At 43.3% G+C, this 27,482-nt stretch overlaps 1 protein-coding gene across 1 annotated transcript in view; it reads left to right on the plus strand.

Annotated features, from left to right (window-relative positions):
* The window catches only part of ARHGAP10 (Rho GTPase activating protein 10), a 483,306-nt gene extending 456,895 nt beyond the window's left edge, over nucleotides 1–26,411 (plus strand). Inside the window, exons 21-23 of the mRNA XM_006870868.1 lie at nucleotides 14,180–14,332; nucleotides 15,406–15,497; nucleotides 26,323–26,411. Coding sequence (XP_006870930.1) covers nucleotides 14,180–14,332; nucleotides 15,406–15,497; nucleotides 26,323–26,411 — 334 coding nt within the window. The remainder of the gene's footprint in view (nucleotides 1–14,179; nucleotides 14,333–15,405; nucleotides 15,498–26,322) is intronic.
* Nucleotides 26,412–27,482: the final 1,071 nt, after the last annotated feature.

Here is a 27,482-nt window from a genome sequence, read left to right on the forward strand (position 1 = left end):
CTTCCAACCTTCTAAGTATTCCTTTATATGTGGTTCCGAGTTCTGGGAGCAGCCCCTGAGCCTCCTTGGTCGGGTATTCTGTGTTGTTGTTGTTGGAGCTCCTTTACTACGTGTCCACCCCATCCGCCATCTTGTTTGTTCTCTACCAGCTACTTCTTAGAAGCCCTATACAGGATCTCTATGAGTCAGAACTGACTCAACAGCACTTAACATCAACAACAAAGATGTTACAGAGTTTCCTAATGCTCTTCACCCAGTGCCCCCTACTGTTAACATCTGACAGAACCAAGGTGCACTGGTTAAAAAATAAGAGAATAACATTATACAATACAATTAACTAAAGGCCATGTTTGGATTTCACCAATTTTCCACTTATGTTCTTTTTCAGTTCCAAAATCCATTCCAGGGTGTGTACCACACTTTATCCTTTTCTTTTTAAATGGTGACTCCCAGTTAATATCACTGTAATTTTTATCCTTTTGGCATATCCTATTTGCTGTCTTTGGAAAAGAAAATAGCTAGTGATGATGTAATCCTAGAAGTCAGAGGCAAGATCTGACTCAGAAATACTTAATAATAGTAACAAGAACTTCATCTACTGAGTGCTTACTTGCACCAAAGGAGCTGTGGTGGCACAATGGTTACATACGCGAGTGCTAACCATAAGGTTGGTGGTTGGAACCCATCAGCCACTCCCTGAGAGAAAGATGTTGTGACACTCTGCCTCTGTAAAGATTATACGGTTGCTATGAGTCAAAAGAGGACTTAAAATACTTGCTGATGAAGATCAAAGAGCACAGCCTTCGGTATGGATTGCATCTCCATGTAAAGAAAACAAAAATCCTCACCACTGGACCAATAAACAACATTCTTATCAATGGAGAAAAGATTGAAGTTGTCAAGGACTTCATTCTTCTTGGATCAACTATCAACACTCATGGAAGCAGCAGTCAAGAAATCAAATGACATATTGCATTAGGCAAATCTGCTGCACAAGACCTTTTTAAAGTGTTGAAGAGCAAAGATGTCAGCTTGAGGACTAAGGTGTGCCTGACCCAAGCCATGGTATTTTCAATAACCTCATATGCATGCGAAAGCTGGACAGCGAATAAGGAAGACTGTAGAAGAATTGATGCTTTTGAGTTATGGTGTTGGAGGAGAATATTGAAAGTGCCATGGGCTGATAGAAGAACCAACAGAACTGTTTTGAAAGAAGTGCAGCCACAGTGCTCCTTGGAGGCCAGAATGACCAAACTTTGTCGCTCATACTTCGGACATATTGTCAGGAGGGAAGAGTCTCTGGAGAAGGATATCATGTTTGGTAAGGTGGAGAGTCAGAGAAAAAGAGGAAGACCCCCAGCAAGATGGATTGGCAAAGTGGCAGAATCAATTGGCTTAAGTGTGGCAACAATTGTGAGGTTGGCCCAGGACCGAGCAGTGTTTCATTCTGTTGTGCATAGGATCGCTATGAGTCAGTGTTGACTCGATGGCACCTAACAATAGCATAGGTCAGAACCAACTTGGTACCAATCTGCTCAATTTGGTTGGTAATGTGCTCCAGTGATTAACTATCTGTTAGTCCATTTCAGTCTTACAGTGACCCCACCTATTTAAGATTATCATCCCCATTTTCACTAAGGAAATGGAGACCAGCACATTCCTTCTCCAAATTCCAGTTATGGTTGGTTCCGAATATTGGTTGTATCTGGCTCTGGAGATGTTCTTAAGTCATCTTTTCCTTACCATGAGCCCTTAGAAAATTAGTAGTAGTTGTGTGCTTTCAAGTTGAGTTCATCTCATAGTGACCCTATGTAACAGCGCGTAATGTACCCCATAGAGTTTTCTAGGCTGTCCTTTTTGTGGAAGCAGGTCACCATATCTTTTCCCAGGGAGCCATTGGGTAAGTTTTAACTACCAACGTTTTGGTTAGCAGCCAAATGCTTAACCACTGTGCCACCAGGTTCCCTTAGCAAATAATTCCCTATCTTTTAAATACAAAAAAAGAACAAGCATAGGGAGGTTAAGAAACTGCATATGGGCATTTAGTCAGCAAATAGCAGAGCCAGGTCTTGAACCCAAGTCTCTCAGAAAAGCAGTGGAGTTTTGCATAGAAAGAGGAATCAGATCCCAAATCTTGTAATTGCTTGCTGTCAGCATGAGACCCTACCTCTCCTGAGAATCTGCACTGTCTATTTTTCTCCTCGTATTTATTCTCTTCCAGCCATTCCTAAGGACTTGAAAGTTTGAGATCTTGTCAAAATGGAAATTACTACCAACATGACCTTGACCAAGTCACCCTCACTTTTTGAAGTCTTCTCATCTGTAATGTGGGATGACTGGGTTTTGGGGGACCACACGAATGAATGTGTGCAAGGTGTGTCTTTCACAGTAGAAGACTGTACAAGTGGGGAGGTCATGATGATCAGGATAGCAGCGCAGTTCAGTACAGACACTGCACTGCCTCCTCTGAAAACCTTTCTGGATGCTCACATGGTAGTAAGATGCTCTCTGCTCTGTGTTCCCCTCAGTGATCCTGGGTAAACCCCGACATGGAACTTAACACACTGCCTTGTGGTATTTGTTCTTCTCCACTTACCTAACTAGGGAACAGGAGCTGTCATGCTCCTCTAGGTGTCCCCGGTGCCCTGCCCAGGGTCTAGCCATAAATGATGAACGAATGGCATCTGTTATGGATTGAATTGTGTCACTCAGAAAGACATGCTCCAGTTCTTATCCTCTGGACCTACAGATAAAACTCTGTTTGGAAATAGGATTTGAAGATGTTAGCCAGTGATCATGAAGCCGTACTGGAGATGAGTGGTTTCTAATCCTACAAGACTGGTGTTCTTGTAAAAGATGAGAGACATGGAATGACAGAGGCAGATGCAGCTGCAAGCCAAGAAATACCAAGGATTGTCAGCAGTCGCCACTGGTCTGTCAGTTTGTCATACTGTGGTGGCTTGCATGTTACTGGAAGCTATGCTACCTGTTTGGTTTGGTTTTTAATACTAGGAGGGTCACTCATGGTGAACAGATTTCAGTAGAACTTACCAGGCAAAGACGAACTAGGAAGGAGAGGCAGACGACTTCTGAATGTTCAGCAAATAGAAACCTTATGAAGAGCAGAAGAACACTGTAAGATACAGTGCTGGAAATGAACACATTGTGAAGAGCACCAGGATATTGTCAGATATAGTGCCAGGAGATGAGCCCTTCAGTCAGGAAGGAACTCAAAAATAAGACTGGGAAAAAGCTGCCTCCTCAGGTAGAGTTGACCATGATGAGATGAATGGAGTAAAATTTCAGGACCTTCATTTGCTGATGGGACACAGCTCAAAATGAGGAGAAACCGCTGCAAACATTCTTAATAATCAGAACATGGAATTACAAAGTATGAGTTTAAGAAAATTGGAAGTTGTCAAAAATGAAATGGAATGCATAAAGATTGATATTGTAAGCATTCATGAGCTAAAATGGACTGATATTTGCCATTTTGAATCGGGCAATCACATGGTTTACTATGCCGGAATGATGTAGCATTCATCATCAAAAAGAACATTTCAAGATCTGCCTTGAATTATAACACTATCTGTGATAGAATAATGTCCATAAGCCTACAAGGAAGAACAGTTAATACCACTGTTAGTCAAATTTATGCAATAGTCACTAAAGCCAGCGATGATGAAATTGAAGAATTCTACCAGCTTCTTCAGACTGAGATTGATCAAACATGCAATCAAGATGTATTGGTAATTGTTGGTGATTGAAATGCAAAGGTTGGAAACAAAAGAAGGATCAGTTGATAGAAAATATGGCTGTGATGATAGAAATAATGCTGGAGATCGCATGATAGAATTTTGCAAGATCAATGGCTTATATATTGCATGTAACTTTTGTAAACAATATAAACAAGAATTAAATTGACTACATCCATGGGAAGAGATAGTGGAAAAGCTCCATATCACCAGCCCCAACAAGGCCAGTGACCCACTGTGGAACAGACCATCAATTGTTCATATGCAAGTTCAAGCTGAAGCTGAAGCTGAAGAAAATTGAAACAAGCCTAGCTACCATTACCAACTGCTCTGAAAGGGATCACATTAGAAGGTCCTGGATACAGCGGCATAATATATGAAAGAAAACTCAAAAAAAGAGACTGGGCTTACTGGTCAGAAAGAGAGTGGGGGAACCTGAGACTATGATTCTTGAACATCCTTCAGGTTTGGAAAGGAACTCACTCTCTTTCATCTAAGCAGTAGATAGGTACATAGGGGGAACAGTAACACTAGTCAGGTATGCTTACTATGAATGATGGAAGGGTCAATCATACAAAGTCAAAGGGGCAACATGTACATAAGGACAATGGTGAGAAGGGATGGGAAACTGGGTGGAATAAAAACAAGAGTCACAGAGTCACAGGGAGAAAGCAGGATGACTGATGTTCCAGAGGGGATTGCAGTGATTGAGATGAAACAAAGTATATTATTTGTTGAATGTAAAACTGATGATTTTGTCTGTAAACCTTCACTTAACTCACAATAGAAAGTTAAAAAAAACACACACACACAAATACAGGAACGCCAAAATATGACCTTGAACATGGTGATGTTTATGTGCCATGGGGTTGCTTCCAACTCATAGTGACCCTGTACAGGGTTTCTGAGGCTGGAAATCTTTATGGGAGCAGAATGCCTCATCTTTCTCCCAGGGAACAGGCGGTAGTTTCGAACTGCTGACCCTAAAGTTAGCAGCCCGATTCGTAACCACTGCACTACCAGAACTCCTTGACCCTGAAGATATCCCACCTGAATTTAGAGATCATCTCAAGAGCAAATTTGGTGCATTAGATACTAATGACCAAAGACCAGAAGAATATCAAGAACATCATACAGGAAGAAGGTAAAAGGTCATTAAGAAGACAAGAAAGAAGGAACAGATCAAAATGAATGTCAGAAGAGACTCTGAAACTTGCTCACCAGCATGGAGATGCAAAGCAAATGGAAGAAATGAGAAAATCAAATGGCTGGACTCAAACATAACAGTAACTGAGGGTGGTGCTGAACCTGGCAGTATTTTGTTGTACATGGCACCATTATGAGTTAGAACCAACTCGCTGGTACCTAACAGCAGCAGCAACAGCAGAACAGAACCCTGATTTGAACTTTTAGCTTCCATAACTATAAAATAGTAAATGTCTGTTCTTTAAAGCAATCCACTTTCTGAAACTTAGTTAGGGCAGCCTTTTTTCTCCTAAAGGGCAGTAAAGTCCTGCTCACTGACCCTGTGGATTATGAAGTCTTGTTCATCATCAGCTTGTAGTTCTCTCCCTGCAGTTCTCTCTCTCCTGCGTTCCAGCTTGTTCGTAACCAGACAACATGCTAGCTACGGAATTCTCCCTCTCTAGCACTTAAGGAATCACTGTGGTATTCATTTGAACAGAGATTTCCCCATAATATACACATCCACAATATTTCAGTCTGTCTTCATTAACATTTCCAAACACTTTTGCCCAGGACAGCTGTTCTAGACTTATGCTGTACATTCTCCAGACTGGCATGAGAGATCATTTCACTAATGTGTTAGTTTTTGCTTGGAGACCTTGCAGATGAGGTTTTAAAAATCTTTCATTTTAGCGCAAACTTCTGACTTGATTCCGATATCATATAACCACAGTAAAATATTTTGGTATTTGGGGGATTTAGTCATGTCAAATAAGCAGTCATTGCTGTTCTTGATAAGTATTCTCCCAGCTCGACCCCCTTTGAATTTTAAAATCACACTGGTGCTCCCAGAGCCTGGAATTGGAGGCTTTTGTATACCCAGCTCTGCCCAGAGCCTGACCCATCTCAGCAATGTACAAAATGTTGGTTAAATGTTTGTTAGCTACGCAAGTTCTCTTGTGACCAGTGCAGCTGTTGTAGAATTTTAACAGTTAAGGCCCTAATTCCCCACCCCCATTTCTGAAATGTTTGTGCTTTTCTGCTTCCAAAAAGTTTTTAATATGCATGGAGCGTAGAGTCTGGTACTAGAGAAGATTGGATCACAGTTTGAATCAGAAGCAACATATACTGCTGATTTGTTATGTTTTATAAAAAATAAACTGTAAATTGTACATATAGACAGCCACTATCATAATTTATTTTTCTTTTCCTCCCCCTGCCCACCCCCCCCCCAACCCATGGCAAAAGCTATAAGGTCTTTCCCTGAAACACAGGCTTGTTTTTTTTTTTCAAAGCAAAAGTGTGGATTCCATTTATAGAAGAGAATTCCCTTGTCAGTTACTCAGAGAGATATTCTACTCCCTGCTTATCCCTCGTCTCCCACCCCTCTGGCTACCCCAGCTGTCTTAATTATCTAATGCTAACCACCACCACCACCACCACCACCACTCTAGCAGAAATACCACAAGTGGATGGCTTTAGGAACCAGAAATGTATTCTCTCACAGACTAGAAGTCTGAATTCAGAACACCGACTTGTCTCCTTTAAGCCTCTGTAGGTCCAACATTCCTTGGAGTTCTCCATGTGTTTTGGCATCAATCTTCCTCTGGATTTAGGAGCTTCACAGATCATTTTTGTGTTCTGTGGTTCCGATGAGGGTTTAAAAATAAAAAATGGTCAGTGATGTAAGAACAAAAAGCTTGTTTTCTGTTGGGATATAATAAAATATTTGGGGTATCCTTTTCTACCACTTTTCATATTAAAACTTAACAAAATAAATCTATGTCCATCTTCATGTTGCTCTTCCAAGAACTTTTGATTAGTAAGACTGGCATGCGCACAGACCACCAATTTGACTTAACGATGAGCTGCTGACCAATTACAAAAGTACCTAAGTGCCTCATGTTTCCTGAAAGCCAACTTGCGGTTTACAAAAATGGAGAAAAGAAGTCAACTCTTCCTGAAAAGCTCAGAAACCACACTTACCAAACCAGACGTGATTTAAAGAAAACGCCTAATATCTGTATACTCGATATCTTTTCAATGTAATAGAACAAACTTGAAGGAGTCTTCTAAAGCAGGAGTATTTGACATTTCCAGTGCATAAAAGCCAACTACCACTACCTTCCTTTGAGAAGAAATGTTTCCTTCTCACACACAAAAAAGGGGGTTTAGTGTTATACTTCAAAAAAAGGATAAAACAAAAATCACTGAAGATTTTATATTTTTAACTCAGAATCCCACTCCTGAATATACTTGTGTTGAAAGTCTTCCTGGCTAGTCTTAAAATAATAGAGGAATTCCTTATGCTGGGGTGGGATGGTGTGATAGTTAAGCTTTGTGTCAACTCAACTCTGCCAGAATTCTCAGTGGATCAGCAGATGAAATGTAGTTATCCCCCATGACGAGATTGATGTGGTAACCCAATTACAGGATTAAGAATTAAGGATGGGATGTTGTTGCTGTTGTTAGGTGTTGTCGACATGGTTCAGACTCATAGTGACCCTATATAGTGTTTCCAAGGAGCTGCTGATGAATTTCAGCCTCTGGGTGGCAGCATCGATGGACTCAAGCGTGGCAACAGTAGTGAGGTTGGCCCAGGATCTGGCAGTGTTTCGTTCTGCTGTGCATAGGGTCACTATGAGTCGGTATCGACTCAATGGCACTTAACGACGACAACAACCTTGTAGTTAGTAGTATAGTGCTTACCCTACAGCGCCACACTAGGAGTCTACCACCAGGAAACATACCTTTCATTACCACCCTGACCCACTTTATGGCAGATTCTCAAGGGTGTTACATGCAAGTCTGAAGATTTTCTCAACTGGAGTTCTCATCTAAACCACAGAACACAAAATATGATCTGAATGACAATTTTCTAAGTTTTCCCAACAATGACTGCAAAGGTTCTGAAATTTTACCTTGCTTACAAGCTACCAAATTAACCTACCATGGTTTTGTGGATGCTGACGGGAGACACCTGAATGAGAGCCAAGTGCCTCTATTAATCACAGCAATAGCAATGATATTGTACCAGTCCCAGAGTCCAGCTGTAGCACTGTAGGATAAGGATAAGGTTCATGGTTCAAACTCCCCAGCCTCTCCTCAGAAACCATATACAGCACTGCTGTGAAATCGGAAATGACTTGACAGCACTTAACAAGAAGTACCAGTCCCACAATACCCAGTTCCCACAGGATGATAACAAAGCACATCTGGTAGCACTTGCATTGGGAGCACTATAGAGAGGGGCCCTGAGTTTATAAAGGGCAGTGAAGCCTTCTCTTTTTTCAAGAGGGAGATGCATCTCTCTTTCAAGGCCATTTGCTTTACACACATTCTGTGGAGCACAAAATAGTCTGTGCTTCTCCATAGATGTGCAGAAACCAAGGGACCATGAGACTAGGCTCCCACCTGGTAGTAAGTAACGCTGTTGTAGATAAGTGGAGACATGTTAGTTGATTACATGCATAGATGCCGTGGAGCTTAATTCTTTCCTAGGACCTGAGTTAAGGTAGACAACTTGATCTTGGGACTGCCGTTCCCAAGATGTCTGATGCTCCTCCAATATCTTTTATAAATCAAAGAAGAAAAAAAGAGTATCAGAAATTCTGTGATATTTTCCTCTACTGCTTTTTGAGAAAATATAGGTGTTATATGTAATTTTAAGCCAAATAGTTAAAAACTATTTTAATCCTTGGTACTCCTCCTCCAAACACCCCCCCCCCCAAAAAAAAAAAAAAAAAGCTATCCAAATTCTGGAAAGTAGGAGACAGTTTTATATAATTGAAGCATGGCTACAATTTCTTGCTTTCCAAAAAGTCTGGGCCCTGGGCTTTTGAGAAGCCATCTATGACACACTAACCACTGTTGGGTGAGGTGTGAACTCATTTTATGACCCAGCTATATTATTTTAATGACTTCTTGCCTCATCCCCACTTCTTCCCAGCAGACAAGCCTGTGGAAAGTCTCTTCTGCCTAAGCAACGGCTGTGGTTCCCAAACTTTGTTTTGCCTCATAGGTCTCTCCTTTTACAAGCTTACAATGCTCCGTATGACTTGTGTCTCATCATCACAGAGACTGTTCCTAGACTGGCATTTTGCTAACTCTTATAAACATTCCAGCTTGCTGAGTGTGTGCCCAGATAGGATCCCCAAAACTCAAAGGAGAAGTACCTGGTTCAGAAAGAGAACAAAGGAACTCTCAGAGAAGGTCAAGTCTCCATTGGAAGGCACTAGGGGTATGTTAGTGAACAGGTTAGTTTAATAACATACATATATGTTGAATGATAACAAACAAGATCACAGAAAGCAAACAAAGAAAAAAGTCTAGCCTGGGCAAGGAGTGCCGGTTGTGTTCCTATTTGAGGAAAAGATGAAGAAAGCTAGCTGAGAGACAAGCTCTCATCTGCAGCTGCTATTTCAACAGTTCTCTCATGGACTGAGGGGCATGTGTGTGTGCACACGTGTGTGTTTACAGAGAGATGTGCCCATTAAGTAGATAATGGCTGTACAGTTTCTGATCTTTGTTTTTAAAGAGCCTTGAAAGTATAGATTCACTGTGTTACTTTATCTTCATCTTGTAGCTGTCCTCCCTTTGAGCAGATGGATGGCTATTATTTCATCACTTGACTCTTTATGACTAGGAAGAGTTGATAGGGGGTGTGGTAAAACATCTCATCTTCCACCACCACCACCCTCAAGCACCTTAATAATTGCTGGAAGATAAAATGGCAATTGTTTGACTAACTGTGGCTTTAAATTCTCCATCAGGCCTTCACTTATCCCTTCCTCTCCTTTCCCTTCTTGATTAGTAAGAAACCCATAAAGGTTCATTTTCTGTGAAGAAATCACTTTAAGATTTATAGGTTTCTTGGCTTGGGGTGAAATCGGTTTTATGACTCTTAGATAAATGGCTAGACAGAAGAATTATAAATAAGTTGTTAAGGAATAATGTTTTATAAATCACATCCCCACCTTTTTTTTTTTTTTTTTTAAATGACCAAAGGATAGAAAATCTTCTGTGTATTAACAAGTATATAATGCAGTAGTTCATCCACCTGACTTACTAAATCAAATCTTAGTTTGAGAGTCTGGGTGTAGCACTGTAGGACAAGCACTGGATTGTTAATCACAAGGTCAGTGGTTCTGATCACCAACCACTCCTCCAAAACCCTATACAGGTTGGGATCTACTCGACGGCACTGAACACCAACAACAATCTTCGTTTGAGAAATTCCTGAGGGGTTCAAATGGTTGAGCTATGGACTGTTAACTGAAAGTTTGGTGGTTTGAACGCAGGCACCAACAGGAGCCTCAGAAGTAGGTCTGGTGATCTGCGTACAGCCTTTAAGACCGTATGGAGCAATTCTACTCTGCTCACACGAGTTTCATCATGACTAGGAGTTGACTCAACATCAGCTGACACAGCAACAACAATAGCAACAATCTGAGTCTTAGAATTTTTCAGTTGTTGCCTCAGGTGTTGATTGAAGGATTCTTTCACATGCCTAACACTGTGCCTGCCTTTGGAAGGTCTACAGAATGTAGCTCTGATTTTACCCCCAGAAGGCTTATGTTCAAGGCAAAGGAAACATCTGAAATCATCAGAGCACAACTCATTCCAGTCTAACCTTAGGATTATTGGTGTGATAGTTATTCAGAGAGGATCTATGAGTTGGGCAGGTAGAGCTAGAGCTGAGCAGAGAAAGGGCAATGCTGGAGTAGGTAGGGCAAATGGGAGAGCCTAAGAGGTGAAGAGAATCTTGGGGAAGGATGTGGGCATACCCACAGAAGCATACAAGTTTGGCTGCTGGGTAGGTGATACCACTGGAGGGAATAAGTACACTAGTTGTTGGAGGGACAGGTTGGGTAAACAGGGTCTTAGGTGGTTGAGTCTGGAAGAGGTAAGTTGGACATGCAGAAGTTGGGTTGGGGACTAGCTCGGAGACTATGCTGGCAATAAAACTACAAGAGTGGAACATTGAGAAGAAGGCAGAGAACGCAGCAGCCTGCGAGTCATTTAGAAGGACACCTGGGCAGAACTTGGTATCTAGTTCTATAATGGAATGAAAGAATCAAAGATAATGCTCAGGGATGTTGACTGAGGAGCAAACTACTCATGGAAACCGGTTTTCAGGGGAAGAGAGTGAGTTTGAAGAGAAGTGTATGGTGTCACCATCGTTTAGTATATGTGTATTGAAAATGTAGTAGATGTGTAGGGGAAGGTAGAATCCCCACTGAATAGTTTTTATCTTGTCTAGGCGGGTCTGGTGAAAGGAGAAGGGGATAAGATTCTTATGATTCAATAGTGCGTAATTGTTATCATGATGAATTGCGATTGTCACAACTGTAAAGGTAGAAGTTTTGTGCCATAAAGGGGAAAGTAGTTAATCTTACAGTCCAGAAACAGAGGGTCCTAAGACCATCAAGGGAGAAGAAGAGCATGAGCAGAATGTGAGACCCTATCCAGAGGAGCAGCGGCACCAGAGATGGAGGCAGCGCTGAGGACATGGAGAAATAGAGCAGCTGAGGACTCTAGACTCATGGAAAGAAAAAGGCTATCGCTGGCAGCCAGGAGGCAGGCTTACAAAATGTGCCCTTTTGTTGTTTAAATTATTATATGTATTATATATTCCTGAGTGTTTTTGTACATCCAAAAAACCAAAAAACAAAAAACAAAACCACACACACACACACACACACACACACACACAGAGGGAATAGAAACAAATACTGATGAGTGATGATGCATGGAGGAGATTGTAATCATCTCAATAAAATGAAATATGATAGGATGAGTTTAAAACCGATGTTTTCCCATGTAAATTGCCATTCAGTTCACAATAAAACATTTACAAAAAAGAAAATGTAATGGAATAAAATGAGAAGCTTTATTTGCTTGTGCTTTTAAAGTAAGCTTCATCTATCATAGCCATAAGTGTCTAGTGTTGAGATAATTTGAGAACTTAGTTTTTGATTAAATTCCCCATCTTTGGAGGCCCCTCCAGGAGTTATTTCTCCTTTTATAAAGAGTTTTTTTTTTAACTTTTTATTTTGATTTGGGTGAAAATTTACAGAGCAAATCGGCTTTCCATTCACCAGTTCACACACATTTTGTTTTGTGACGTAGTTTGCAGTCCTCACAATGTAACAGCGCTCTTCCTACTTCCAGTGTTTACCGTTTCCATTCTTTACTATCCCTCCTTGCCATCTGAACTTTATCCCTGGGCACATGTTCCCCTTTTGATCTCCTGTGGTTGATTGTTCTAAGGGGTGTGAACCTTCCTGGTGTTCTTGTTCACCATACTGTAAATTTGTTAAGTACCATGGATTCCTTTCCAACTCATGGTGACCTTGGGTAGGGTTTCTGAGGTTTTGCAAGAGCAGAAAGCTTTATCTTTCTCCGGCTGAGCAGCTGGTGATCTTGAACCACCCACCTTGTGGTTCGCAGTCTAGTGCTTATTTTATGGAGCCACCATCATGCTCCCTTACTCACCTTGCTGTTATTGTTGTTAAGTGCTGTCGAGTTGGTTGTGACTCATAAAGATCCTGCATATGGTTTCCCAGGAGCAGCTGGTGGATTTGAACCACCAACTAATGCTTATCCTATAGCTTCACACCAGGACTCTTGTCTATTGTTTGAAAGTTGAACCAAGGGGGTGAAATCATTGCCAGACTTGAAGGGTGCTAAGGGCCATAGTCTTGGGGATTCAACTGGTCTTTCTTATGATCTTGAGTTTTCCACAATGTTCTCCCACACAAACCAGGACCTCTGATTGTGATCTCTTTCAGAGTGGTCAGCAGTAGTAGCCAGGCCTCATCTTCTAGCCTCAGGCTTGAGAAGACTGGGGCTTGCATGGCCCATTAGTTGTTTGTACTGTTTCCATTGTCTTTGATTTCCTTCACTCTTCATTGCTTCTAATACAGAAGGACCTATAGTTGCACCTTAAGTTGACACTCACAAACTTTTTGAGACCCCAGTTGTTGTTAAGTGCCATCGAGTTGTTTCTGACTCATAGTGACTCTATGTAATTTCTGAGGTTGTAAATCTCTGCGGGAGCAGAAAGACCCCAGTTGTTGTTGTTGTTAAGTACCATGGAGTCAGTTCCATCTCATAGTGACCCTGAACAGGGTTTCCAAGGCTATAAATCTTTACGAAAGCAGAAAGCCTCCTCTTTCTCCCACAGAACATCTGGTAGTTTCGAACTGCTGACCCTGAGGTTAGCAGCCCAATTCGTAACCACTAAGCTACCAGAGCTCCTTAAATGATTGGGTGGCTGTTGTTGTTGTTGTTAAGTGCTGTTGAATCAATTCTGACCCATAGCAACCCTGTATAGGGTTTCCAAGGAGCAGCTGGTGAGCTTGAACCACTGACTTTGCAGTTCAAATGGCTTTGCAGTGTGACCTATTAGCCCACAGCACCACACCAGGACTCCAGTAGCACTCAGTAAAGTAGATTGTAGAACATTGTCTTTGTGGAATGTGTTAGGTCATTGTTCTTGGTGTCCCAGAAAGACTATGGTTCTGAGTCTCCCAAGAACTCATTTACCCAGAAATTTTTATTTATTTTTTTTAAGTTTTATAATTTGGTGCTTTCTAGATAAATTCAGGTTTTCTGTGGCTATTTTGGGGGGGTTGTTCCATGTGTATGATCATAGATAAGAACTATAAATGCTGAAAGATCACGTGTTGATCATTTGGAAGGTATAGATCATGGAACTGATTCCAGATTCCTTTGAATTTCCCTTGTAAGCAAGACAATGAACAGTTTAAAAATCCAACTGTTTTGAACATTTCGATTCTATTTTCTTAAGTACTGAAATGACAAGAGTAGGTCTTATCCATAAACTTTGGAGAAGTATTTAGTTGTTGTTGAGTGCCATCGAGTCAGTTCTGACCCATAGCGACCCTGTATAAGGTTTCCGAGGAGCGGCTGGTGAGCTTGAACCACCAACCTTGCAGTTCAAACGGCTTTGCAGTCTAGAGCATGAACCCACAGCGCCACACCAGGACTCCTTGGAGAAGTATAGTAAGCTGTTTTTGATTTGGGGGTATGCTTTTGGAGGGTACACTCTGAGTAGTGGCTCATCTGGGAGAATGAGGAGAAGCCTCCGTCTCTACTAATCATCTGGAGAGACAAGTTGAGGTGTCATTCTGGTCATCTAGAATAGAGATGCCATGTATTGTTGTTCTAGGGCCTTGTATTGTTAATCCTGTACTTTAAACTTCCACCCTTAGCCAAAGTCAGACCCGATCATCAATGGTCCAGTGGCTCAACCCACAGTCTCCAACCACACCAAGCTCCAACCAAGCTGCTACACCTCCTTCACCAAAGTTGTCACCGTTCCTCCTTGCTCCTCCGGCCACCATAGTGGACAAGCCACCTGAAAGGTATGTGCTTTGGAATTAGGGTGTGGGTGGGATATGGTGCCAGATCACAGAAGGGTCTCCAGAAACTTGAGTCGACGCTTATATCCTCTGCTAGGAAAGACTTAACTCAGTTTCTTCCCAGCTTCTGGGATCAGTTGAAAACCTTTTTATTAGCACTCAGTTCAATGGCAAATACATTCTTAGGAGAAATTTGTTTCACAGGACAACTGCTTGGATCTATTTTCTTTTTGGTGCTGTTTTTGTATTTATGAAGCTACTCATGTATGAAGAAATCCTGTATTATGACTACAAAGTAAATGCTTTATTTCACAGGGAGGGGATCTGGGTACTAGACACATCGTTGAACATGGCCAGTTAATGGGCCGGCTTTGCAGAGGACAGAGGTGCTGGACTTTTAGGAAGGCCTTCCTCCTGAGGAGCAAGCTGAGGTTCTCACTATCAGTGTTTTCTCCCACTCCAGTGAGGTGGGCCATTTCCTTTTGTTGAAGTTTGGATCTGGCTAAAAATATACATGGTTTCCATCCTTCCTCAATATGCCCTTTCCCCTCCAAGACCACATAGGAGGTTTGGAAACGTGGTGGGAAGCAGAGCTTGGTGTACCTGTCTGAATGGCAGTGAGGAGACTGAAATTGCCAACCCAGCTGGATCTGTGTCAGTGGATCGTTGTATGTGCATGTCTCCCTTCCATTGGTTCCTTCTGTCTCAAGATCTTGGTACTTTTACTAATAGAGAAACCTAGGTGCTTCGAAAGTCAGCATGCCCCATGGTTCTGATAATGCTGACTGAAGGGAAAGGGTATCCACCAGGCAGAGCACAGAATTAGGTGAAGAGGTTCAGTGAAAGCTGCGCAGAGGGGCTCCTTAAAGAAAGGTTTGCATTTAAAACCCATCATTTTCTTGAAAATCAAATGCCAAAGCTTTGCCTGATGTTCACTTCTCTGCTCATTTCTTTTCTGGAAAGAGTTGTACCACTGGTGGCACAGAAGTGACATTTGGGAATGGGGAAATGGGGAACAATGAGGTTTCCCTCTGGGTTTTTCACATTTTAACTAGTCTTTGATGCTCCCTTTTCAGCGTTACCAGTCGGAAAGCTCGAGCAGTGTATCCTTGTGAGGCCGAGCACAGTTCAGAATTATCTTTTGAAATCGGAGCCATTTTTGAGGATGGTAAGTATCCTTGGGAGATTGTGCTAGAGTATGCCCTGTGACCTGAAAGAAACACCTACAACATGCATCACCCAGTCTCTAGTGGTCAGAGGACGTGAGCAGAGGAGAGCTGACCCATTTGGCCCCAAGGAACTGGACTCCAGGGGACTGTCTTGATGGCAGAAATGCTACTCCTGTTTTCAACTTTGTTATCCTCCAGCCCTTGTTTACTATTGATGGTGAGACTTCACTTAAGACACCTTTCTCCCACCCTAAAGAAGCTTACTGCCACTTGGAGTTAAGAAATTGGCACCCTTTATTTTCCTCTCTCAGAATTCCCAAACCAGGCTCCTAAATGCTTCATCTTTGCCAAATGCAAGTTATCAGAGAAGAGCACTATGTTAGAAAATTTTTAATTTATCATTCCTTTGTCGTTTTGGGGGCTTGACACGATTTTGGGGGATTTGAACAGTGTGTGGATCTCCAGATACAGATATTAATTTTGCATATGAGAACAGGGGTGTCGTTTATTTGAGTGCTGAATATGCACACACAAACCTTTAGGAGATGTGTCGAGTTTAGTATTCACAGGTTTCTCCTGTGGTTCAGAGTGTGCCTTTTTCTTTCCCTCTGGATTTCTTTCTGCCCCAATCTTGCTCATTATTAAATTCATTGGTTGCTGTGAAGCAGTGGTATTGTGTATGAGGGGGTGATGATTGTTCTGTGCTACAAGTTGGTTCTGGCTCACCCACTCTATACAGGGTTTCTGAGAGTGGCTGGTGGGTTTGAACTGTTGCCCTTTCAGTTCCCAGTCTAGTGCTCACCCTGCAGTGCGACACCAGGACTCATGTGTACAGGTGGAGTTTCCTCCATCAATACTGTGGAAGCACTGAGAACCGTAGATGCTTGCAATGGTATGGTGGATTAGTCCGCATGTTGGGAGGATAAGGGCTATAGCAACACAACACATAGTCATTTTTGTCTATCATGTGGCATTTGCTGATGATAGGTTTTTAGAAAGCAAGCTGCCCTATTTTGAATAGACATTTATGCATTCATGTGTCTGAAAACAGAACAACAGCAATAACAAAAACACATACAACAACAGAAGTACACTTTCTGAGATATTTTGTATCTTGGAGTAGAAGCAAGATCGTTCCCCTCCTACCATAATATTACAGACACACAATTTTGCCAGGAAAGTGTGGTAAAATAGCTTCCCCACTATAGTCCTGTCACATTTTGGCACACCATCTGGCAGGCGACATGTTAGCGTTGAAACGCACCATTTGAAAAATGATGATGAATTTTCATCCTTGATACTTTGTGTGACTGGATTTGTTTAGGAGCCGCTGAAATCCCTTACATAGTATTGTTTGTGAGATGTTTACCTTGGCAGGAGATAAACTTGGGTGCAAGTAACGAACACTGCCACAATTGGCTAAGTCAGCCATGCAAATGGATTTGTCTCACAAAATTATGAGTGTAGAGGTTGTGAGCCTTGGTGGCACAATGATTAAGTACTTGACTCTAACAAAAAGGCTGACAGTTCAGATCTACTCAGTGGTTCTGTGGGAGCAAGCTCTGGTTCCATAAAGCTTCTGTTGTTGTTGTTGGTAAGTACCGTTCTTGTTGTTGTGAAGTGCCATCGAGTTGGTTCCAACCCATAGTGACCCTGTATAGGGTTTCCAAGGAGCAGCTGATGAGCTTGAACCGCCGACCTTGCAATTCAAATGGCTTTGCAGTCTGGTGCATTAACCCACAGCGCCACACCAGGACTCCTAAGTACAGTAGTGTTGGCTTATAGTCAGGGGCAGTTCCACTCTGTGACAATGGGCACTGTGAGTTGGAATCCACTCAACAGCACCCAATACCAACAACACAGAGGTAAGGAGCCCTGGGATTGGTTCATTTAGCTTCTTAGGGATTTCTTCAAGGATCAAAGTATTTCACTCTTTGCTGAACTGAATTGCTTATCAGCTTGTGGATGTGCCTCCGGGTGGTTTCTTGAGTGGGGACAAGATGGCATCTTGTTCCAGGCATCATGGCTGTTCCAGGCATCATGGCCACGTGCTGCTTCAGCAGAAGGGGAAGCCTTATGCATGCGTTTCTTTCTTTTAAAAGGACAGGAAAACTTTAACAGAAACTTCCTAAGTCTCCTCACTTTACATCTCAATCACCAGAACTGCATTATATGTTCACCCTAAATCCATCACAGACAAAGACCAGTCAGAATCACACTGCACATGGGATTCCTCCTCTGGACGCACTGCCATATGGTCGAGGGTCAGCACACAAACCCAAGTTTGGCTGTGTCAGCAAGGATAAAGGGAGTAGAGATTAAATGTCTGTTGGACACAAAGGCATGTGGATTCCAACTCATGGTAATTCCATGTGTGCAGAGTAGAATTTCTCCATCGTATTTTCATGGCTGTGACCTTTCAGAAGCATACTGTCATGCTTTTCTTCTGAGGTGCAGCTAGTTGGGTTTGAAATGCCAGTCTCTAGGTTACTTGCCGAACTAACTAAGCAATTGTCTGTGCCATCCAGGGACTCTGAAAGTGACTTGCAGGAGTCAAAGTAATACACACACATATAAAGGAAGCTTATATGTAATAATACATCTGTGTGTGTATGTGTGTATGACGGGGCTTCAAAAAGTTCATGGAAAACTGGAATTAAAAGATAATGAAGACCCTGGGACCATCAAGGGAGAAGAGCATGAGTGGAATGTGGAACCCTATCCAGAGAAGCAGAGACCGATGGAGGTAGAGATGAGGCCTCTAGACTCATGGAAAGAGGAAGGCTGTGTGCTGGCGGCCAGGAGGCAGGCTTGCAGAATATGCCCTTTGGTTGTTTAAATAATTATATATTCCTGAGTGTTTTTATGTACATCCCCCAAAAAACAGCAGAGGGAATAGAAGCAAATACTATTGAATCATGATGCATGGAGGGGATTATAATCATTGCAATGAAACTATGAGTGTAAAACCAATGTTCTCCCATATAAACTATCACTCAATTCACAATAAAAACTTAAAAAAAAAGAAACCATCCCCAATTTTACAGATATTATAAGCTATAGAATGATTAGAAATTTTATTTGTAAATTTCTAATAACTTAAATAATTGTATTTTTAAAATATGAATACACTAAACCTGGATCTCCCTTAAATGGACAGAGAAAATGATAGAAATTCAAATTTGAAGATGCCTTTAAATTTCTTACCATGCTAAATAAGCTCTAAGCTCTTATTATCTAAAGTATAATTTCAACAAAACACAGGCTTACTGGACTAATAATCAAGACTGGTGGGACCCCTCGGACTGTGGCCCTTGGTCAGTCTTCAGGACTGAAACTGAACTCACCCCCATGGCTCAACTTTCAGCCAAACAGACAGATAGGACTACAGGGCGAACAGCAGGGAGGTAGACGCTCCTTAGAACATCAACCATAAGGAATCAAAAGGGCAGCATTTACCTAGGAAAACCCTCCTAAGGCAGGAATGGATAGGAAAGATGCACAAATGCAAACACTAAACACATGAAGGAAGTGGGAAGAGTGCAGTTACACTGTGGGTACTTCAGTTAATGTCATGAAACAAAATGTCTAGGAACTGGTGAATGAGAAACCATTTGTTCTGTAAATCTTCACTTAAGTCACAATAAAAAGTTTTGTGTTTTTGTTGTTGTTGTTTTTTAAAGATAATGGAGTTTTTCCATAAACTTTTTGAAGCCCCCTCATGTATGTGGGTGTGTTCCTCCAAGTCATTTCCTGATACATAGATTAGTATCTCAATGTGTTTTTGGAAGAAGAGAGTGATTGATAGCATAGTAGCTATGGATTATAAACTCTGCACTTACTTGGTGAGTTCAGATCTATGGCTTTTCTACTTCCTGTGTGACCCTGGGCAAGTTCTTTAAGTACCCTATGCATCACTGTCTTCATCCGAATCTTCAGAGATGTCCACAAGATTGATGTTGTGTCAGGAAGGTATTTTTAGCCAGTAGAAGCTGGGCATTAGTGTTGTCGACCTTAGTGGAGGATGTTACTAAAAGTGAGGCCACACTTGGCGCATGGTGGTATGCCATGGCTGTGGCTGCATTTTGAGCCAAGTCATGTTTTCACAATTTGGTGCCTTGTAATGCTGGTTCACAGCTTTGTCTAGGCTATTGCTGTCTGGGGCACAGTATGTCTCAGTGCTTCCTCAGTCCCTCGGGCAATGGCAGCTGCTCCACAAATGCCATGCAGATGTGCTGACACCGCCTCCCTGCACAAATCTATTAGCATCTTATTTCATGTGAGCTACATGCTTGCAGGTGCCTCCCCTCAGGTTCTCTGGTGGAGGTGCAGTTAAATAGCGTGCAAAGCATACCTGCTTCTTAGGGACAGTTCTTAAAGAACACCATCAAGTCTATTTCAACTCATGAGGACCTGTGTGTGTGTGTGTGTGTGTGTGTGTGTGTGTGTTAGCATAGAACTGTCCTCCATCAGCTTTTCAATGGCTGATTTTTCAGAGGTAGATCACCAAGCACCTCTGGGTGGATTACTAGAACGTCAAACCTTTTGGTTTAGCAGTCGAGCACGTTAACCTTTTGCACCATCCAGGAATTGACCATGAGGGTCCTTAAGCAAACATATTCTTTTCTCTTGTGTTTTTACCTTCATCTTCTGGGGATAGTTGATACCTCAGCAGATAATTTGTAAAAAGTTGGAAGTATGTACTTGCTCAGAATACATCCAATAAAGCCCTGTATCGATTGACTGTGAGTTCTCCCCTTCTGATGACTTAGACACAGCAGGACAGACTAACAGGTCACCTGACCTCATTTCTCTGAAGGTAGACAGTGTTCCAAGTGGCTACTGTTTACAGCTGAGCCCATGAGACTGCCCCCAGAAACACATCCTATCTGCAGACAAGCGTTAGTTTATATTCTTAAAATGTCCAAGACAACTTTGCTTTGTTCACTTATCCAATTGGAATTGCTGCTGGAGTCCAATCCCTTTTTGTACTTCTTCTGGGCAACAAAGGAATCTGACTTACGGCATTCACTGGCCTGTGGAGAAGACAAAATCCAGGTCAAAGTGGCCCTTGGGCAGCATTGCCAGTGATTATGTGGTTTGGAATATATACAGCAATGAGAAACCCTAACCAGAGTGTGGAAAGGAAAAGGATCTTTAGTAATTACGTAGCTTTATAATGGCTCCTTCCTCTTTGCTTACTGTGTGGACCTGGGTTTAATTTATAAGTTCAGATGCTAGACCAAAGCTCTGCTTCTACAGTAGATACACTAATGCTTAGTGTTGATCTGGGGAAACGCCTCTCATATCTCCCTACTGGTGTTTGGGAAGTCTCAGGACAGTCAGAGGGACCTTTCTGTTTTCAATGGGCCTGGGCACCCTAGAACTGTTTTCCATTGGTTACAGTCAGTCCTGCTTTCATTCCAAACAGGAATCTCCTGTTTCCCTCTCTGCTGGAGGTGGTCCAGGAACTGGAACTCTCAGCAATGATTGGCTCTACCCTTTCCAGGTTTTGTTGTTGCTACATATAGACAAAGGGACCCTGGTGGGCCACCAATTAAGCACTTGGTTGCTAACTGAAAGGTTAGCAGTTCAAACCCACCTACTGGGAGAAAAGGCCTGGGGATCTGGTCCCATAAACATTACAGTCTAGGAAACCCCATGGGGCCATTCTATTCAGATCTATAGGGTCCCTGTGAGTTAGAATGGATCTGATGGTGCATAACAAGTAGAAATGATCATTCCATTGGTTTTGGAGCAGGTGTGGCCTACATTAATCTTTAAACGCCAGCAGTAATTAAACTTTACATGCCTCAAATATGTATGTAATCTGTGGAAGACAATTTGGAAATTGATCATGTATAGTCCTCACAACACAGCAGCTGCTTTCTAGGCATACTCCTACCATGAGAAATTTTAAGAAAAATGTGTGAAAAAAGTACCTTGTTGTTGTTAAGTGCCCTCTAGTCAGTGGTGAGGTTGGCCCAGGATCAGGCAGTGTTTTGTTCTGCTGTGCATAAGGTCGCTATGGGTCGGTACCAACTCAGTGGGACCTAACAACAACAACAACAACAAAGTTCCATCTCATAGCAACCCTATTTAGGGTTTCCAAGGAGCGACTGGTGAGTTTGAACCACCAACCTTGTGGTTCTAACTGACCTTGCAGGCTAGTGTATTATTCTGCCACACCACACCAGAACTTGTTGTTAACACACTTGGCTACCAACTGAAAGGTTGGGAGTTCAAGGTTACCCAGAGGAATGTCATAAGAAAGGTTTGGCCATCTACTTGTGAAAAATCAGCCATTGAAAATTCTGTGGTGCATAGTTCAGTTCTGCCCTGACTCATATAGGTCACCGTGATTCAGAATCTATTGGACAACAAGTGTCAGTGGGGGCAAGAGAATGAGAAACAGCAGTCAAGTTAACAATAGTCTCATGATGGAGTGGGGATGTGAAGAGGGGGATGGACTAAACCCATATGTTAAATTTTCTTATGTTGAGTGGTGAGTTCTCACTATTCATTTTATTATATTTCAGATTTAAATATGTATCACGTATGTTGTTACATTATGCTTAAAAAACAAAAAGAAAACTCTGAATTTAGAGTCTTTTCTGGAGGATCTCACAGATATGTTGTTGCTAGCTCCCTGACCCTATTGTTGTTGTTAAGTGGCGTCGAGTCGGTTCTGACCCATAGTGACCCTGTATAAGGTTTCTGAGGAGCAGCTGTTTCTGAGGAGCAGCTGAACCTTGCAGTTCAAACAGCTTTGAAGTCTGGACCCTATTGTTACGGGGCAGTAAATTGTAATGACATGCAGCACTTATGATCTTCACACGAGCTCTTAGGAGCTCATGCTGCTTGAGTTCTTGAAGATGTGGCCCTTGCTGAAATCAAACAGCATCTCTGTGGCAGACCTGGAACTTGAAGCCAGTCCATGCTTCAGGACAGGATCCATGGCTTCAGTCTGGCCAGAGCACCTGGCACACATAGTTACTCTGCCCGGTGCCATTAAATTGTGCTCATAACAACGTGCGCTTGAAGGTCATGGGAGTGTCTAGTGAGCAGTTGCCCTTGTTTAGTGTGTGTTTGCTCCTGCATCTTCTGTGCATAGCTGATTTCTTAGACTTATAAAAAGTTAGTAGCACGTGCTTGCTTAGAACATTTCCAGTAACCCACTCCCTGCCTTGAATGTCTGTGGAGTGGCCATTTCTGATGACTTAAATACAGCAGGACAGAGTGACAGGTCATACGACTTCTCCTCTGGATGCACCAGGTGGCCATGCTTACACATCAGTCCACAGAACTGTCACCAGAAATACTTTCTTTCTTAGATCTGTCCTGCTTCCTCTGTGGGTTGGGTACGCATCGCAGGTCCAACACTGGCTCTTTCCCCATGCTTCTCTGCATCTCGGAGTCTTTGTGGAAGGCATCAGCCATTCTGTGCTAGCATCCGTGACTCCATCTGTGTATTGTCACATGTGTGGTTTTCCCATGACATGGGCATCATCGTCATGCAGCCGGCTGTCTGGGGCTGCTGGGCTGAAGTGGTGTTGGCAGGCATCCGAACTAGGCCACGGGATACATGGGAAATGACTAAAAACAAAGACCATCACATCTTCTACCTACAAAAATGGACAAACAGACCTCGCTGTACATATAGACCACTCTGTGGTGAGGCTGCTCTCTGGAGCTTTGGCCCGAGCAGCGTCAGAGCACAACGGGCCGCGGGTGGCACCACGATCCCTGCCGTCCTGACGTCTCTCCATATGTGGCGCAGTAATAACATGGATGAATGTACCTCACCGCCTCACCCCGTGGCAGGCCCCTGTGCAGGGAGCTTCCGGAAGTGGGGTCCTCACTGTTCTTGGCAGCGGCTGGGCGAAGCGCCTTGGTGTAGTCCATAGCCCCATCTGTGGCTAGAGGCTGGACACCCAGAGGTGTTTAGGAGCCACTTATTGGAAATCTAAGTGAGATCTGTTACAATAAATAGTGCTAGTTTAAAAAAATTTCCTCTAAAATAATGTAAATAAAAGTAGCCCCTCTCTGCATGGAGGGGATTGTAACCATGGCAATGAAACAATATACAATAGGATGAATGTAAAACTAATGTTCTTCTATGTAAACTATCACATAATTCACACACACACACACACAAAGTAGCCCCTCTCACCCAGGAGAGGAGAAGGCAGGTCCGCAGCTCAGGTGCCCCTCTCTTAGGTGTGCCCTGGATTCCCCCTCAAAAGGCATGTGGGTGCTCAGGGTGTGAGCCAGTCCCACTGAGCTGGTGTTGGGTTAGCAGTAACAATAATTTGGTCAAGGTTGCTTTAGGAATGCAAAGACTGTTCTAAAGAAATAATAATGATTCTAGTTCTGCCTTAGTGCCTGGATAGCCCTGGAGCTTGAAATAGTGGGTCCCAGAGACCATCTCTGATGATGTTCCATCTTTACCCTCCTGCCACAAACCCAATATGAAGCCAGGAGCATGTTACCTGAGAGCACCCAGAGCTTTTCCACCCTAGTAACACTTCAGTTGTTATCTTGTCTACCAATCTCCAATTCAGTCAGGAAAGTCTAAATTGCTTTGTTTGATCAGGGGTTGGTTATTTAGAGTTATTTTTTACTGACTTGAGTACTCATTAATTTTGCATTTGTTATAGCAATATTGCCGTATTCCACACAACTTTCAAGTAAAAAGTTATTTCAGTAGTGAACAAACTAAGACACCTCACCATAATCCTGCAGGCTTAAATGCCAGCAACCTCGTTTTGCAGGTAGAGCTAGAGCCAGGCTCCAAGGGTTAAGTCATTTCCCCTGTCCGCACAGCAGGCGTCCCTCTAGGCCCTTGAACTCTGAGTTCCTTTTTACTTGGAGCACCTCTCCACACAGACCCACGACACCTTTCACAGAGGATCTGTCATGAACTCTGGTGGTATGGCAGTTTGGGCACTTTAGATTGAGAACCCTTTAAAGATCATGCCCTGATGAGCAATGTCAAAGGTAAAGGTCCGGGAAGACTGGCAGAAAGTGATTGGCTGCCTGATCACCACTGGAGTACATTTCTGAGGCATTCATTCATTCACTCATTAGACAGACTATTGTGTGTCAGGTATGGTCAGGGTACTAGGACTTACAAGCTTCCTGTTCTCAGGGGATAGCCTAGAGTCAAACAGTGCATCTTAATGTCTGTGTCTATTTGTCTGTCTGTCTCTTTCTTGCTCACACACACACATGACTAAGCTTCCTGGCAATCATGTATAGGATATGTAACTGGCACCCTAGCTTGGTCTGGAGCCTCAGGAAGCATCCCTGAGGAAGGGTCTGTGTCACCTGATGTCTGAGGGACCAGTAGGCATTGTCCCTGTATACAGTAGGGAGAAGAGCAGTCAGGGTAAGGAAACAGCTGTGCAGAAGCCTTTGAGCCTGGGTTTGTTGAACCTCAGAAAGAACAGAAGACCAAGGTGGTGCCAACATCCGAATGTATAGGTATTTTATCCTGGGGAAGGAAGAATTAATGGTTCTCTTGTTGAAAAGGACAATTAGAATCGAACCTTCAGTGTTTTTCAAACTGTGGACTGCCGCATATTACTGTTGCTGTTAAGTGCCATCAAGTTGGTTTCGACTCATGGCAACCCTGTATAGGGTTTCCGAGGAGCCGGTGGTGGATTTGAACGTTTGACCTTGAGGTTTAACAGCACATTGCTTAAGTGGGTCATAAATTCAATTTACAGTTACAATCAGCATTTAAAAAAACAACAACAAAGAATACATTATACATAATGAGAGTACGTTTTGTTTCATAAAACTATTGTTATATATGTGTGTGGATTTGGGTGGGTACTTGGTATGTACTATGAACTGTTTCTCACTATGAGTTGTGACCAGAAAGGTTTGGAAAACACTGCCCTAAGCTGCTTTTTAAGACCAGCTCCACCTACTTCCTATATGTACATGGGTGCCCTCTGCTCCCTTCTGTGGTGAGGGGCCTGCACTGCCAACAGCTGGGGGTTAGCAAATGCTTCTCTGTTTGATCTCCAAATGTGGTGATGTTAGTGCTTGGACCCTGTGCCCTTTGCCACTCAGTCATTTTCTTATCCATGCCTGTAAGCACCCATAGCTATTGATGGGCCACCCGTAGCCCCAGATATGTCTGGCGCAGACCCTGCCTTCAGGAGCTCTCCATCCAGCAGAGAGAGCAGAGGGTCTCGGTGTTTATCTCTCTTCCTGTGGGGGCTGATAGGTATTGAGCAGAGTCAAAGACGACTCCCTGCAGTACCTCAGGGTCTGGGTGATTCCTTGCAGCTGGTACATAAGATATAAACCCTCAGCTGGTAACCAGAATGGTTGGCAGTTCAAACCGACCAGTCACCTTGTGGGAAAAAGATGAGGCAGTCTGCTTCCATAAGGATTTATAGCCCTGGACCCTCTGCCCTTTGGGGCAGTTCTGCTCTTCAACGTTGCTGTGAGTCATAATCATATGGGGAAATCAAGAGGCCAATAAGCAGCTTGAATTTGGCTCTGTGGGCAGTGGGGTTGAATTATGGGGGGGGGGGGCAATGATGTGATCAGCTCTGTGTGCTGGAAAGTTCATTGAGCTCCTTAGTACAGAGTAAATCGGAAGGGGCCACACTAGAAGCTGAGTGACCAGTTAGGAGGTCATTCCAAGAAAACAGGGGAGGAGTGTGGTGGTGAAGGGGGCAGATCCTATAAATAATACTGTGTAGACTAACTGAACACCCCAGAAATGAGCCCCATTTGCTAAGATTCACAGTGGGACATTGAATGCATGGATTTTGTTAAAAACTGGTTTCTCTTCCTTTTCAGTGCAAACCTCCAGGGAACCTGGCTGGCTAGAAGGGACTCTGAACGGCAAGAGGGGGCTGATTCCACAGAACTATGTCAAGCTGCTCTAGCTCCTGGCCTCCAGGATCTGCCTGGGGTAACAACTGCCTTGTAAGGACAGAACCCACACCCACCTTGCCACATGGATTGGCACTCCAGGGGTGGGAAGGTGGGGCTGAAAGTCATGTGGGGAGGGCTCGGGAGACACAGAACGGAACTGTGCAGACTGGGAGAAGAATGGCAAGATTCTTGGATTGGACTTTGCCATTGTCACGCATTGGGAGGGCTGGGTGTGAGTTACCCAGCCTGCAGGATGGGAGGAAGGACCGCCTACTGCTGACCCCACCTACCTTCCCCGTTCACCTGCTGCTGAGATTTTAAAGGGAACCATATTTCCTGGCAGTGTTATGTTTCCAGGGTGGACTCTGGACTCTGGTCACCATGGTGTGACCGGTGCTTTTTCTGGAGGGGCTGCTGCTGGGAGCCAGGGGGTCATCTAATAAAGCATACTGAAGCAGAGATGTACTTTTCCCTCCTGCTCCCGGACAACGCCCTCCTCCCTGGACCCTAGCTCACTCCACCCAGAAAGCACTCTGCGTCTTTATAAGAGGCTTCCCCGTTGGTGCTTCTCACCTGTGTGCTGTTCTGCAAATACCACCTCTTTGCCCCAAGGTCTCTGTAAATGAAATAAAATGTAATTTACTACTTGATTTGTCAGTCCTGGTGTGGGGAAGCGGAGGTGGAATTCATTACCTCTGTAATGCTTTATGATCGGGCAACCCCCTTGATGGAAATGCATTTTCCTCTGATGTTGATGCTTCCTAACAGAACATTCTAACTGGGAGCCTTACTTGTTCTCAGCAGGCATGTTCTGGGGGGTGAGGGACCCCTCCAGTGTGTGGGAATCCTGGAGGGTCTTCCTGTGGTGACCTCTCCTGACTGACTCCATTGCACTGCTCCCTCTTCATGCCTCAACAATCCCTTTGTTCTCTAGGCCTCAGCGCTAATCTCTCCACCTGGATTAAGTTGGATTGGAGGGCTGAGGGCTGGGTCAGACGCTGGCAGATCAGCATTGTTTGTCCCTGGAGGAGCTCCTGCCCATGACCCTGCATGTGCGTGTGCCTAGACTGAGTGCCAAAGCC

This window comes from Chrysochloris asiatica, unplaced genomic scaffold (genome assembly GCF_000296735.1).
Source record: "Chrysochloris asiatica unplaced genomic scaffold, ChrAsi1.0 scaffold00155, whole genome shotgun sequence".
Classification (NCBI taxonomy): Eukaryota; Metazoa; Chordata; class Mammalia; order Afrosoricida; family Chrysochloridae; genus Chrysochloris; species Chrysochloris asiatica.